This window comes from Armigeres subalbatus, chromosome 2 (assembly GCF_024139115.2).
Source record: "Armigeres subalbatus isolate Guangzhou_Male chromosome 2, GZ_Asu_2, whole genome shotgun sequence".
NCBI classification, from domain to species: domain Eukaryota; kingdom Metazoa; phylum Arthropoda; class Insecta; order Diptera; family Culicidae; genus Armigeres; species Armigeres subalbatus.
This window is the reverse complement of record NC_085140.1, coordinates 386,710,630-386,726,661: the sequence shown is the minus strand read 5'-3', so window position 1 is coordinate 386,726,661 and position 16,032 is coordinate 386,710,630. Positions and strand designations below refer to the sequence as shown.

Sequence of the window (16,032 nt, the reverse complement as noted above, 5' to 3'; positions counted from 1 at the left end):
GCCTATTCTGGACGACCGAGACGACCACTTCGTTCCCCGCTCATTTTTTTCTGACGTAAACCAAGCCAATCAACTTTCGAAAATGCATTGCAATCAGGAAAACGGAACCTTTAGCCTCTGAACAGACGATTTAATCAAAACAACCACCCATAACCAAACATTTGCCTTTTTTTCGCAGCATTCACAGACAACAGCAAGGGATACGATACCTCCCCAACGAAAACAGTTCAAGAGCACCCCCTTGCTAATTCGGCTTTGGACACGAAGGGATTCCGTACGGTTACGCTTTGTATTCGTTTCTTTTATTTGACTAGGACTTTTTTTCTCATTTGACAGTTACAACCTCTTAGATTTTATTCACCATAATGCTCATTTGCTCGCCCTTGTTCCTTCCGGGGGTGGCAGTGTGATTTTTCTCGTGCTCGTATTTTGAACGTCATGGTAAAATTGCATGCCCCACCGAAAGTTACAATAAGTTACAAGAGCGAGAAATTTGCTTGCCGCAACCTGAAAAAAACATGTTATCGTTTGGCACAGAAATACAGTGCGAGAGTGACTTAATGTGAGCTTACAATCTAATGGCACATATAGTAATTAGAAAATTGCTCCGTTTTCCATCGTAGTCCCCAAATCGGCGCGGGTTGGTTGCAAACTTGAACTGCACGCACTCACGCACTGCCGGAGCCTTTTTATCATTTGAATAGGGTTCGTGTAAAAATAAGACTAATATTTAAGTATCTTACTCATCGTTGCTCGGTGGTTAATAATCTCTTCTCGCTGGAATCCCTCGTTGTCCTTGAACAAATCCCACGATGTTTATAATCAACCGCTACTTTATGATTTTAATCTACTTAACAGCATTCACAACGGACAAGTTAGTCAAAATAACTTGATAGAAAAATTCAAAAAAGTTCTCTAATCGAATGTCATTTTTATACATATTTCTAACAAAGCATTGTTTCTCATTGTTTCGCACAACTGACACAATTTAACCACAAACCCATTGTATCCCACCTTTCGTTACGCGGCTATTGAATATGCACACTTCCAACCGTGATCTGAAACGAGACTAAACAAACTCCCATGAATAGCGAGTTGTACCGCCGGATACTTACGTTGCCTTTTCGGTGGAATCAATTTTATTGCACCAGGACGATCGGCAGGCTCCTCGCGAGCCTTCTTCTCTGGAGGTCCCTCCTTGGAAGATGGGGGCGGCGATGGTCGCTTGTTTTGATGAACTGTTCCGGTAGCGGTTGAACCTATCACCGCTGGCGTTGTCGATGGTTTTTTCAAACCCTTTCTTGACGGCGGCGGAGGAGCTTCCTCAATCAGGCCATGGGATCGGAACTGTGAGTTGAATGTTTTCACCGTCTTCGGACGATGCTCAGCGTTGCGAACTTCGATCGAAATTGAAGCCTTCTTAGTGTTTCCTGGCGAGGCCTTGATATCCTCTGAAGCACCTGCTAGCCGCTCATCAGATGCATCTTTTGATTTTTTAGATGATTTATCCACCTTACTACTCGACGGAGAAGACAGCTTCGAATCCTTATCTTTGCTGGAATGACTAGATTTGTCTTTATGTTCGCGATGTTTATCACTCGAACTACTGCTGCTGCTTTTAGAGCTGCTGGATGATTTTGAGGACGATGAACTTTTGTGATGATGCTTGCTGCTGCTGCTACTACTGCTGTTGCTGCTGTTGTGTCTATCCTTTTCCTTGTCTCGGGAGCTGGAGTTGGAAGTTGAACTCTTGCTACTAGAACTTGAACTTGAGGATTTGCTTTTACTACTGCTACTGTTATGCTTCGAAGATGAAGAAGACGAAGAAGACTTAGACGATGACGACCTATGGCTACTACTGCTAGATTTCTTGTCCCTATCCTTATCCCGATGTTTATCTTTATCCTTAGAGGAACCCTTATCTCTACAATCTTTACTTCGCTCTTTTTCGTCACTTTTCCTTCTATCTTTACTCTTTTCAACATCCACTTCACTTTCTTTCTTCTCATCCTTCATAGAGTTATCTAAATCACTTTTGTTCACCGATTCCGCAGAGTCCGTTAGCTCAACTTCCGGCACATTTTTTTCTTCAACTGTTTCCATCTTGTTATCTTCTTTAACATCATCTTTGTTATCATCCTCTTCGTCCTTCTCTACCTCATCTTCATCGTCCCTCACAGATGCATCATTTTTCTTAGTCGGGGATTCGACCTTTGCCAACACTTGTTTGCCATTTTTCATTGTAATTTTGAATAACAGTGGAGTCTTCTTGTCGTTGCTCTCTGCTACTGCATCGCTGAAAGCTTTCTTCGTTTCTGCTACATCTTCTTCGTCTTGTTTTTCCTCCGAATCCTCTTCAATTGATCCATTTTCAATGGTTTCCGCACTAGAAGTTCCCAACGGATCGGTTTCCGGTAAGACCTCTTGTTCATCTTCGACAATAGTCTCATCCAATACCTCTTCGTGGGGTGCATTGACAACCTCTGTTTGTACGTCCTGCAATGCATCTTGCTCTTCATGTTGCTTATCCGGATTCGTAGACGAATCGTCCAAACTGGATGATGGTGTTGCCAACGTCGATTGAGAAGATGATTGTGATTGTTGTTGGCCTGAACGAATATCATTACGTGCTATCTTGAGCCATTGTTCAACAAGCTTGGATGCAAGTAGACGAACTCCTGTGGAAGAAACAAGAAAAGAGGAAGCGCGTAAGATGCGTTGTTTTTTTTTATATTTTGGTAACTAGTTCAAGTTGCTCCTATTCTGGTTTTTTATTCAGAAATTTTTAAGCATTTTTATATTTTAGTTTTTTTCGTATAGTAAAAAGCACGCATTTCACCGAAACTAAAATATTTTATTTTGATAAAAGCGAAGATTAAAGGATCGTCACGCTTCTTGAAAGGCCTCTTCTTATCCGTAAAGCGTGACGTACTTTTTGGATGCACAATAGACTGGCCCAGACTTGTATGGGCTGAAACAAGTGTTGTCGAATTCTACGGGACACCCTCCAGGAAACATATGTAAATGCACGCGCGCCAAAACACATAGGGGTGATTCAAATATGACGTCCACTACTTTGCGCACGTTTTTCATGGTATGCAATGAGTTCCAAAGTACATACACAACTCCTGATAAATCATCCGGAAACTGTACAAAAGTTCATTTAATGATCACATAATGTTTCTGTGGAATTGATCTTTAACATATCAACTAGCTTTGTTGCAATTCTGAGCTCAATCGGACATCCTGGGCCAGTCTAATGCACAATCATCCTATAGTATCGAACACTCCCAAATATCGGCACCAATATTTCAAAAGGACAAAAACTACTTTTGTAAACAAGAGCTTCTCATGTCGCTGGTGGAATAATTTGTACCCACACGCAAATATTGATATGTATTGTACAGTAATATCCCGATTTTATCACCCTCCTATTGAATTTTAGAGTGAAATGGAACATGTGAAAAAATCGGAAAATTTTTTATTTTCATTTTGTTAATTCATTTCACAAACATGAATCAGTTTATGCCTTGGAAATGCAAAATGCGTAAACGGTACTCGTTATTTATTGTCGAAAGTGCTTATAGAATCCTTCACAGGTATTTAGAAGTAATTCATATTATTAAACCACAGGCGATAAAAGTTATTTCATGAAAATTCTTGTTGTTTGTGTCGAAAACGTGATAAAACAAGGTGTAACAAAATCCGGGTCAACACTGTATTTCCAAAACAAAAACAGGTATTATTATGAACAATTTGACCTAGTGTGTAATTTTTTAACGGGTGGTTAGAAAAAAATGATAATAAACATATGAAAACTTCAACATATTTGTAGTTCACTGTCAAATTTTCAGCCCAATCGATCGTTTTGGTACAAAGTTGTAGCTTGTCAAAGTAGGGCATTTTGTATGAAAAACGGCCTCCGCTGCTATACAAAAGACTACTCTAATAGGGAAGGTGGGGGTAAAATGATCACGTGTCCGTATCATGTGGATCTTACTGCTTGTTTCAAATTATGAGTACGGCATGTTTTAAACATTCAAATTGTGTTCAATGATGATTTAATGTAAACTATGCCTGAAATGCTATGGGGATGTTTTTTGTGTGCAGTATTTAAGCTTTTTAAAACATAAATCAGCAAAAGTAAACCGCATGAGCCTTGGGGATTTCAAGCATAGTCTATTCAAAAATTGTGTACTGGTTGAATTGATGATTTATCTCAAAATTCGATTTTTTGAGAATTTTTAAAGAAATTGGATCCTGGTGGGGTAAAACGGACACACGGTTTGTATGACAGTTGATATGGCGATGTTAAATTTTACATTATTCTAATTGTGACACTCCGGCATTGGGCGCTGGCGAGGGGGGAGACCATATGACTGGATGAAATGTACAACTCCATAGACAATGCATATACTACAAGTAGCTACAAATATATTGTGTTCTGATTCCAGCTTCATATTCTTGCTTATCTGATATCTGATGTCTAGAAAAAAATCTTCATATATTGATATGTCTCTATCTCAGAGGTCAGAGAGGCAAGCCTGTCTGGTTTGTGCAAATACTCGCATTATTTTATGCTGTCGGCACTAAATTCGCAGAACATCTATGCAGTACTCAAATTTCACCAAACCATCAACAGAACAGCTCACTTGTTCTCGCTCCGTATAGTGCCAGGCATTTGGTATTTATTATTTGTTGATAATCTAGCAGTAGCTTCAATAAAAATCACCTATGGGCATTCTGGAAGATATTCTGGAAAAGATCAATATTGTAAAACATTGACTTCTGTCAAAAATATAAACTAACTTTATTTGCGTAATAAGTAACCACATTATTACAAAATTATCGAGTTAACTTACGTTCAATTATCGAACTCCGATTATTATTGAGTTATCTCAGAAGACATCAGAGAAACGTGTAAGGTGTAATTCAACCAAATAGCCAGAATTTGTCTGTGATATCTATCGCACCAGGGATAGATACTTCATACAAAAAGTGTGACATGGGGTGAGCGGGGTATAAAATGCTATTTTTGCGTTATGTAATCAATGGATCTTTCCTGCGGTACAGTTTTCGATCAGTGAAGTCTCTGAAATGTTGCTTTCAACTATGTGGGTTCTCTTTCCGCCAGTGTTTGGAGGGGAAGCGCTGTAGCCAGTGTAATGAAAGGTTTAGTTTCCCATACTGGTTTTCATACAAACTTGAACCGGCTTGTACTAAACCAGTTTTAGTTCAAATCGGTTTTTGAAGGACACTCGGAGCATGGGACGGAAACGAATGAGCTACTAATATTCTTTGTTATTTTTTTAAATACGACACCAATACTACTACAGCAACAGTTCGCTAACTGGGCGCCTTTTAACTGAACTGTTTTTTAACTGGGCGTTCGCTAACTGGGCCAAATCCTAATTAAAAAGCAGTTATCCGTCAAAAAACAACAACAAAGACTCGGTGACGAGGGGGTTCTGAATGGTATATTCTTTAAGCTTCATGTAAAACACGATCACAACAATGCATCGCGAATTCCCTCGTCAGCCCAGTTAAAAAGCGGCATTCGTTAACTGGGTTGGTGTTTTAGCCCAGTTAGCGAACGGTTGCTGTACATTATATGACAGTTTTTATTGTACCAATACTTTCAAAGCTTTGTTTTGGTGCTCAACCCACCTTCACCTTAACAACGTTTTTCAGCATCATTTGGGTTATACTTTAACGCAATGTGTCACTCGGTTACGATGAACTGAACTGAACTCTAGAAGTAAAAATGCAAAAATATACGTTTTCCATACTAATTTCCATGCAAACTTCAAACGCGATGCGGAAGGCAAGGAAGCAACCAATCGGACCCAAATTCTGCACAGTTGTTTGGGACCCATAATGGTTTAAAAAACAACTAAATTGACTTCAAGCTATCGTAGTGCTCCAGTTTAGGATTCACGTAACTGGCCCCAATATTACAACGTTTTCTATGTGAAAATTACGCGATTCCTTAGCTGCCGATTCACGGCAGTTAGGGTGTCCATATTTCTCCCTTAATTGATTAGCACATTTAGTGTTCTTCCTTCTCTTCCGGTTGTCAGGAGTGTACACAGGTTTTATCACAATGAAATTAAATTGCAATATCCCGATGTCAAAAGCATACAGTTGCATAACTGCCGTAACTGTGTGATTATTGAAATGGTCAGTAAAGATATGGCATCGCGATACCAATTGGAGCAAAACTGGAAGAGAACAATGCTTTGCGCGGATAAAGAGTTTCGCATTCCATTACATATTTTATATGTCGCGCCGCCACCAAACCGGTCCCCGCGATTGAGCACTCGCGATGCGACGCGAGTCGCGACAATTTGAATTATGTCATTAATAGTGCGCATCATGCACGCGTGGATGTACTATCATGCGCACGGGGGAAGCCCATATGGCATAATGCCATTTGGCATAACGATTTAAATGTCTAAAGGCCATTTGGCATAAAGACCATTTGGCATAACGACTATTTGGCATAATTTGTTGGGTACCTCGAGGCCATTTGGCATAACGACCGTTTGGCATAATGACCATTTGGCATAATCCTCGAAAAATGAATTAAACACAACGGGCCGTTTAGCAAAACTACCATTTGGCACAAAAAAAGGTTAATCGTAGGAATATATCGACATTGTTGTTTCATAAGGGCGAAAGTCGCAAATGTAAACATTGACTTCTTCTGCTGATTTCAGGAAGGTTAAAGACTTTTGGCAATATTTTCCACTTCTGTTTGATAGAAGGCGCGGAGCGCCACCAGTTCCAAGCTGGGAGCGCTCCTAGTTGTTGAGACATTTGCAGGAAAAGGCATTGTTTACGATTGCGAGTATGCATTTGCCCGGGATGAAGCAAAAAAGAAGATAACTCCTTCTTTAAAAGTACGTATTTGCCCGGAATAATGCAAAAGAGTAGATGACTCCTTCTTTAAAAGTACACAGGTAACCAGTAAGCATTATATAAAGCATTTAGGTGGCATTGTATGCGCCTTTACTGCAATACATTAAATGCCTATAAGCCCTGTAGTCGCCATTGGCTCAATGCCCACGTAGTGTCATTTCGACGCAGAGTGCACGTGGCGTCAAAAAGACGCAGGTGTGCACCGGGAAAAAGCGGTAACGCAGCGTCACTACGCCGATGCACACCAGCGTTATTTTAACGCTGCGTGCACGTGGCGTTGAAAAACCGCTACGTGGGCATCGGCCCTTTAATGCTATTTTAATGCTGGTTTTGGCCCAATATATATGGCTGCTTAAATGCTCAATCCTACTTTATCGATAAAGTAGAAATTTCGCTGAGTAGCATTTATTCAGCATCCGAAATGCTGAATAAATGCTTAATTTTAAAAACAAGAAAAAGGTTTTTTTATTGGCATTTTTTTCTAATTCTCTTACATAGTTTTTTTTTTCATTTTATATCGTTATTGTTATATTTTCATATTTGAAATGGAACATATTTTTTACTTTCTTCGAGCGGGATTCGAACTCGCGCTCTTGCCACCCGACGCTGTAGTTGTCATCGCCCTTACCAGCTGGGCCATAAGAGAGAGATGGTAGTGGGAATAATTTTGCCCAACATAAACATTACGCCCCTCATCCAGTTGCAATGGAACAGCTACAGTAGTGCTGCTTTAATGCATCCATCGAAAATAGTGCAGAGGAATAATAAAATGTAGCCAAACTATGTAATTAGTCATAGGGTTAGGTTAACGACAAGTACTCCTGTCAATGGTCGGAATGGAAAAAACATTCTGCACGTACCGATTTCTTTTCTCATATATAAGTTCATTGGATAAATAGTCCCCGCTTTATGATTCCATGTTGGAAAACGTTTGACGTATGAATACTACAGGCCTTAAAGTGGCACTAATGTAGCTGTTCCATTGCACTTAACGAAAAACAACATTGTGCATTCAAAATGCTATTATAAGGCTATGCCTCACATGATTGCTTTGAGAATGCTTATTTAGAACAGCCAGGTTTTCGAAATGCTTATTTACAGCAAGGAGCATATGCAATGCCAGTATAATGCTACTATAGTGCTTACTTTGATGCTTATTGGTTACCTGGGTAGTTAAGACAGCCTGGTCATCTGGTTCACGGATTGTGTCCCAGTCTAGTTTTTAGTGGCGGGAGTGAAGAGATTTTGACACGATAAATGAATTATCCCGCTGCCCAGGTAACCAATAAGCATTAAAGTAAGCACTATAGTAGCATTATACAGGTATTATCAGGTACAAACTTAAAAATTTAAAAATGTCTTGTGATATTCCGAGAAGTTTAGGCCAGGGCCAGAATCTAGAAAAAATGGGACATCAGAAAGTTTGTGAAATCTGGGGTATTCTTAAATCTGCAAAGATCTAAAAATCTTCATAATCAAGAAAGTCCTTTAAACAATGCGTCAAACAACGACGGTCGTTTCGTTGGACACTTACATAATATGGGGCACACACTTGTGGTATTCGTACCATGGTACAAGGCGACAAGAAAATAATTTCAAGGCTATCTTTAATGAGACAATAATTGGTATGGCACTCATTACCATTTTTGTACCATGGTACGAATACCACAAGTGTGTCCCCCAAATAAGACAATGGACGACGGTAGTAGACCAATGAAGAATGTTTCGTTTATCGAAGACTTTCCACGGCTAAAGCGGAAACCGAACTCTCAACTCATAATACACATAATATAATTAAAAATATGCTCAGACGCCTGTCGCCGTACAGCCACGAGATTTAGATTGTAAATCATTTCTTATTTCAAATATGTTTAAAAAAATTGTTTCTATCTGGATGTCGTAAGTTGATAGGAGGAAAATCTCATTGACGATTTGATATGCTTTCAAAATATGGTGTCCCGGATTGGTCCAAGAAAAATCTGATCACTTTATATTAAAATAAAATTTCGAATAGAAATATTGTGTTTATTATACAGTAGAAGGAAAGTCCAACCCCGTACTGCTTACCGTTTTAACCCTTAAATGCGCAATGTTGTTTTAAAACAACAAACCGAAAATACGTTTAATGTTAATGATTTCAATGGTTATTTACGTTAAAAATATTTCCGACGATTTCTAAAAAAATCGCCTTGCGCCTTTAAGGGTTAAATTAAATTGCTTTTAGATTTTTTTAAGAAGAGTGTATAACTTCTTCGTACGCTTTCCCGTGGACATTTTTGCCTTTCCTGTACAACAAAGTTGTACCGAAAAGCTATCATTTCACTCCAAAATCGAACTTTTTATAGAAGTCTCGGAGACCCATGATGTTATATACCAATCGTCTCAGCTCGTCCAGCTGAACAAATGTCTGTCTGTCCGTGTGTATGTGTGCATATGTGTGTATGTGTGTGCACACTAGGGTGGCTCAAAAACACTTTCAAATATTTTGATGGGCCGCCCTCTTATTCAGTTCTATTTGATGTCCTGATGCTCTGGACAAAGTTTCAGCCAAATCGGTCAACGTTTGGGCGGTGCTAAACTCAGTGGTGCAATTTATCAACAATGCCTGCTGAGTGTGATTCTTTTGTTTTGTATTTTTCTCTTGATAGTATTCACCCATGCATTTATATAGGGCCGTCGTATTCACACAGCAGCGAGTGAACTGAATGGACTGTCACTGCGGGCTGCAATGAGAAGAGAGGTCTTTTGTTTACTTTATCTGTGATTGTTGCTGCTAATCATTTTCAGTTTTCACTGCTAGGAAGTGAGTGTGAAGAGGGAATGGTATCAATATCCAACAAATTTCAGTCACTGAGATTGGAAATTCGCACCACTGGCTAAAATCTTTGGAAGTTTATATGGAAGAATGTATGCAGAAACATCGAAAAACAGTGATTTGCACTGAAACTTGATTATGCATATGTACAACATGTGATAGATTTAGTTCGGAAAAGGTATTGGAGGTACTTCGGTGTTTGTCCACCGCAGCTTAGCGGGTCCCGCTAAACTGCGGTGGACGACGGAGGTCCTTCGTAGCTTAGTAGGGAAAGCACCTGTCATGCGAACTGGGGTCGTGGGATCAAACCCCATCGAAGGGGCGGTTACCCTCCAATACCTTTTCCTAACTAAATCTATCACATGTTGTACATATGCATAATCAAGTTTCAGACATAGTAATTAATTTCCACTCCGGGTGGCTTAATACCCGGCATATAGGCAATTAACTTTGAATGTACTGAGTGATTTGCAGTTGGACGGTACAATTTACGATTAAAAATATGATACTCATTCAGTTTTTGTAAAATTAAATACAGAATGTTATGCTGAAAACCGCGAGAAGATTAGAGTTCATTGGGCAAAGATATTAGTATTTTACTGGAGTGTTGTATGGGTGATTTATTTCTTTTCAAAGGTAAAAGAAACGAAATTTGCTCGAACCCTACTGCAGAGAAATGCTAATAACTTCGCCGCGCAAACACTAATCTTTTCACGATTTTCTGCATAACATTCTGTATTAAATTCTTCAAGATCTGAATAAGTATCATAGTTCTTCATTGTAAATTATGCCACCTAATAGCAAATCACTGTTTTTGGATGTTTAGCACCGGCCAAACGTTGGCCGATTTAGCTGAAATTTTGTCCAGAGTATCAGGGCATCAAAAAGAACCGAGCAAGAGGGCGGCCCATCGAAAAAATTGAAAAAAGTTTTTTCCATACTACGATTCAACAACTGAAACACGGCATCATCAAAACGACGAGGACTGGACCGACATTGAAGACAATACATCTAAGGGACTGTCCATATAACACGTGGACAAATTTGGGGGGAAAGGGGGGTTATGTTGACTGTCCACGGTTCATGAAGAATTGTCCACGGTTATCATTAGATGTTAATTTAACCGATTACTTCGATTAATTGATTCATCGTTGTGATAATCGATTAATTTAGAATCAATTATTACTCAACGATTAATCGATTCAATAATCGGCAAGAATCGAGAGCAATCGATTAGATTAGTTAATAATAGATTAATCGGGATTTTATGACATTTATGGGCATCATCACCGATACATGAATTCATTCTCGCAAGGCAAAATGTGTCGTTTATGCGCCCTCGCCAATGTAGGGTAAAGCCCTGTCCGCAACATGCACTGTGAAAAACCGATTAATCTGCAGGATCTAACCAGTTTTGCATTTCTCGTACACTAAGGGGCAAGCCAGAGTAAACGCGACGTGCGATGCGACGCGACGCGACAGTGCAATTTGACAGCCTGATGATATTGATTGTTATTCTTTTACGTGAGTCGCGTCGCGTCCATCGCTCGTCGCGTTTACTCGCGTTTTTAACATAACCGCGAGTAGACGTAGGACTTGTATGAACGTAGCGTATTAACATTTAAGTTCTAACTTTCGGATCTATGGAGTTTGATTATAGTATTGATGTTGGAAACGACAACTTCCATGCTGTGTAGAATTATTAGCAATTTGTTTATTCAAAACTTCTGGAAATAAAACTAATAACTAAATAGGGGGAATGACGGCTTTGGCAGGTTTTGTTCTATTATTGTCAGGGGGGTTTTTATAACTGATTATGCTCAAATTCGGCCTAAACATTCTTTGCATATCAAAGAATATTTTGGCCAAATTTCATTAAATTCGGTCAACAAAATCCCCCTGACAATAATAGAACAAAACCTGCCAAAGCCGTCTTTTCCCCTACATAATTAGAATTGCTTTGTTTCTAACTTTTTAGCCCTTATTTACTCAAGCAAATGTAGGGCAATTATAGATTTCATATTGGTGATAGTATTTGAAGTTTTAAAATTGTATTTATAAAATTTTCAAACTTGGGCTAAATGTGCTATTTTGGGGAAACTACCCCGTTTCCAATCAAATAAATACAGCACCAATTTCGTTACTTCTTTTTGCTAACATGCGTGCTTACTGCTGAAAAAATCACACTAATACGAAACAAGTCAAGGAGCAAAAACCCTACTAAAATAGAGGGGGTACTGCTAATACATCAACGAAAAATTATTTAATGTTTTGATTTCAAACTCCGAGTCTACGTCAAATTTAATAATACAATTTCTCAGAAAATGAAAAACGAAGAATAAGATAAAGTTTATTAAAATATTCTCCTTGAAATTATTTTTTGCGGACCTTTTTAAAAGATTACATGTAATACAGCGAAATTTTCTAATCTAAAATAGATATTAACACTATTGCTGATTGTGCATCTTTAATTGCTAATGCCTTCTGCAAATAAATGAAAGTAATCGTTTTAATCAAACTTTTATTTTTATCAGTGTAGTTGATTTTTTTGCTGGGGAATCAGAACTGTTATAGTACCATGTTTCAATGTACGTATCGTTTAGTAGCAAGCACAACTTAACATATGGTCAGTCATATGACATGACTCGTACCCATCCCGGGATCATGTGGATTATGAAACCAATCACTTTTCGTGGATGAGCAGACCAAATCCCTCTCATTTTATTCTTCTCCATCCACCACCGCTGCCCTCGCTGGCTCAGTCATCATCGGCCTCTAGCCGTAAACTCCGAGCGATGCGATGGGCGATTGCATCCATCGCAACCGACACCACTGCATCCGACCATCATCAAGCACAGAATGATAAAAAAAATGCGCCCACTTCTTTCATGCATATTCGCAGACCCACCGGCAGTTCTACCGCTGGTGACAGCATGCTGTCGCTGTGTAGGTAAACAGCAAACGAACGAATGAAACAAAAAATGCGCGAGCAAAAAGCACGTCAGTACGCGCTGCTGTCACAAATTGCAATGACTCGCCTCGCACACGGCAGACACTGCTTATTTTATACACAAAGAAAATCTTCCGGTGGACCCGGAGGCCCGTGACATACCGCATTCTGATGTCCGTGTTAGGAATGCACGGGATTGGTTACATTTGAAAATTTTACTGGCTTTGACAAGAATTGAAATTTTCAATAGCTTATGGTTAATAATCTTAAGTTTCAATGAAATAGGCAAAATGGTGGAGAGTGTCCGAGTCGATTGATATATAAATCTTAAAAATCCATCGAAAGATAAAGGCGCTAGTAGCGTTCAAAATCTTCCCTTCCAGCGTAACGCTCTCGATTTCCAAAAATCTAAATGACACCCAGTATAGTAAAGAAAGACGTAAGTCCTACGTCAAAACCTCGAAAGTCCGGCCATACATTTGTCGGATCAGCAGGGGTATACTGTATTCACTCAAAATAATTGTTACTTTAATTCCACTAAGGTACAGTGGGGTAAGTGGGTAAATGGGGTAAGTGAAAAAAACCCAAGTATTTCACTGATGAAGCACAGAATTATTCAATTTCACTTCACAATCATACAAGGCCATTCAAATCAATGCGTTGAATTAGTGAAACATGAAATAATGAACCATTTCAGCATGCGAGAGTAAAAGTTTATCAACCTTTCAAGTTTATCTTTTGCACAAGTTGTTTTGCGTGTCAATAAATACAAATATTTTTTATGTTGGTTTCCATAACACATTCAATTAGTGCATTGATAAGTTGGTTTTCTTTGTAGTTCTGAATTCCAGCCACAAAAATATTTATATGAACATCAAAAAATTTAAAAAAAATATTTCATTGCTTTGCCTGTTTTTTACCATGGGTGGGGCAAGTGAAAATTTTCCGACACTGAATGCATTTCTCTATTTTTCCAAAAACAAATAAGTTCTGTTAAGCGTATATAAACAAATGATACCAATTCGAACTTATTCGAAGGTTTTTGGTTATTACAGTGATACGTGGTAATACTAAATCAGGAACCCAAAGTGCCAAGCCTGTCAGTGTTTTAAATAATCCATGTTTGATAAATAATTCGTGAAAAAATGTTATTTATATAACTTAAATACAAGAATCACTACTATTGCAAATATATCAACAATTATGATATATTTAGTTGAAATTAAAAAAAAATTATTTATTTGTTAATGTAGACTCTTCTACTAAAATCATAAGTAGAGTGTTATTTAAAACACAATATGATTCCAGGTTTGATGAATATTTCAAAGATAATTTCTCTGCATTATCGCCAACGTTCATTATCTTACTATAAACCTGAAATAGAAAGTAGTGTTAGACACTAAAGGAGATGAGATATTAGATCTCAAAAAAATTCAAGTGAAGAAAACATAAAAACATAAAAATCATTTAATGGAGGCACTCTAGTGCCCTTTGACTTTCATGTAGTGTCAAAAAGCATCACAACAGATCATAGTTATGCTCTATTCAGTATAATTATCATTTGCATGAAATATATGAACAGAAAATGTGTTCTTATGATGAAAAATCTTCTTTTTAAATCATTTTTTCACTTACCCCACATGTGGGGCAAGTGAAAAATTGGAACCGATTTTTTTGTTTTCCAAATATTTTGTACCCTAAAAGAATTTTTCAAAGATCTTGTTCGCAGACATATAAAGATTGGATAGATGATTCGTTATGTCATAAATATGATCAATTTCAATATTCTATTCAACTTTTATGACTTGATGAACATGAAGAATATGATTTCCTTTACCCACTTGCCCCACTGTACCTTAAATTTTATTTTATTTTCTACACTCAAAATAATTTTCACTTAAGAGTTACATGAAAACATATGCGGATATTTTCCATCTAGTTTCGTTTGTAGAAGTTAAATGATTTGTTAGTGATGGTACTCACTGCTCTCAATTCACTACAAAATGTAATTAAATTTAAGTGAATTGAAATTTCAACAAACACATAGATTTTAAGTGAATTGGAATAATAGTTTGCCAATACCCGTGTGAGTGTAAGTAATTCCCGTCCACTAGAGACGGACGGGACCAAAAACGGAGTTATGAAATAATTATTTCATACTCAAGTTAATTTTTGTAAATTGCTCTCATGATGTTTCTGCACAATTTTGCATTAGCGATTGATGCAAAACATAGACTTTGGTCTGAGTACCCCACTCATATATTTTTCATACATTCGTGACAAGTAGTATTCACTAGAAAAGAATATAGATATCGTTTTCTACGTTTTCATTTAAATTTCACTACATTTCTTTTTGGAATGCATATGACATGTGAGTAAGTTTTATTTGACACAAGTAAGGTCGTCATAAATGTAGATTTTTAAAGCCTACCTGATTTTTATAGTGGATATTAAGTGACAATTAGTTTTGAGTGTAGTGAATTAAGGATAATGAGTGCCATCACTAATGAATCATTTAAGTTTTACACCCGAAACTAGATGGAAAATATCTGCATATGTTTTAGGGTAGCTTCTAAGTGAAAATTATTTTGATTTCGGCAGCATGACGTCACGAATGAATTCGGTCCTCGTCAAATGAACTTTTTTGACAGTTCAGTAGTACTTTCCACTGACTCCGACAAGGGTCGAGTTCGTGATTGGTTGGCTGCCCCCGAGTCCTACAAGAAGTAAGATTACATACAGCCTAATAGGCTAATAGGTTCATTATTTCACGTTTGAGAGGTGCCGAAGTTCATTTTGAATGGGCTAGGAGAACCGGATGATTGTAAATGGTTGAATCAGGGTTCTTATATCAGGGTTCACTAACTTCAACAGTAGATGGGAGAGCGCGGGGGTGAAAAATTCATTTTCAGTGCAAAACATAAACAAACTCGGTGGCTGCCCTATATAAAAATCCAAAATGGCTGAATCATGAAATTAGCATACTGCTACACCTGTTTGTATTCACCTTGGGTAGAATCACAAAAAAATTCTACCACAGCATGGTATAAGGCATTTTATGAGACAGATCGAAACAGCTGTTTTTCTCGTGTTTATCTATTTTAACAATTAGTTTAACTAATAACTAAAATTAGTTTGTACATAAAGTCCGTTTGTTTGGGTGTTTGGCGCAGAACATTCCAATCCAATAGGTCGTATCATCATTTCTACCTGTTTTGCTTTTCGGTTACTAGGACTTTGCTGCCCATAAATTCATATCAGTCCCATGTTTGCTTGATTTCCCATCTTCATAGTACACGGTACACGGAAAATTCAGGGGGTATTTAAAAAGCTGTGAATGTTCAGG

General features: G+C 38.0%; 1 protein-coding gene across 1 annotated transcript in view; it reads right to left on the bottom strand.

Moving 5' to 3' along the window:
• The window catches only part of LOC134213177 (uncharacterized), a 41,648-nt gene that overhangs the window by 17,087 nt on the left and 8,529 nt on the right, over window positions 1–16,032 (bottom strand). The window contains exon 5 of the mRNA XM_062691862.1: window positions 1,116–2,678. Coding sequence (XP_062547846.1) covers window positions 1,116–2,678 — 1,563 coding nt within the window. The remainder of the gene's footprint in view (window positions 1–1,115; window positions 2,679–16,032) is intronic.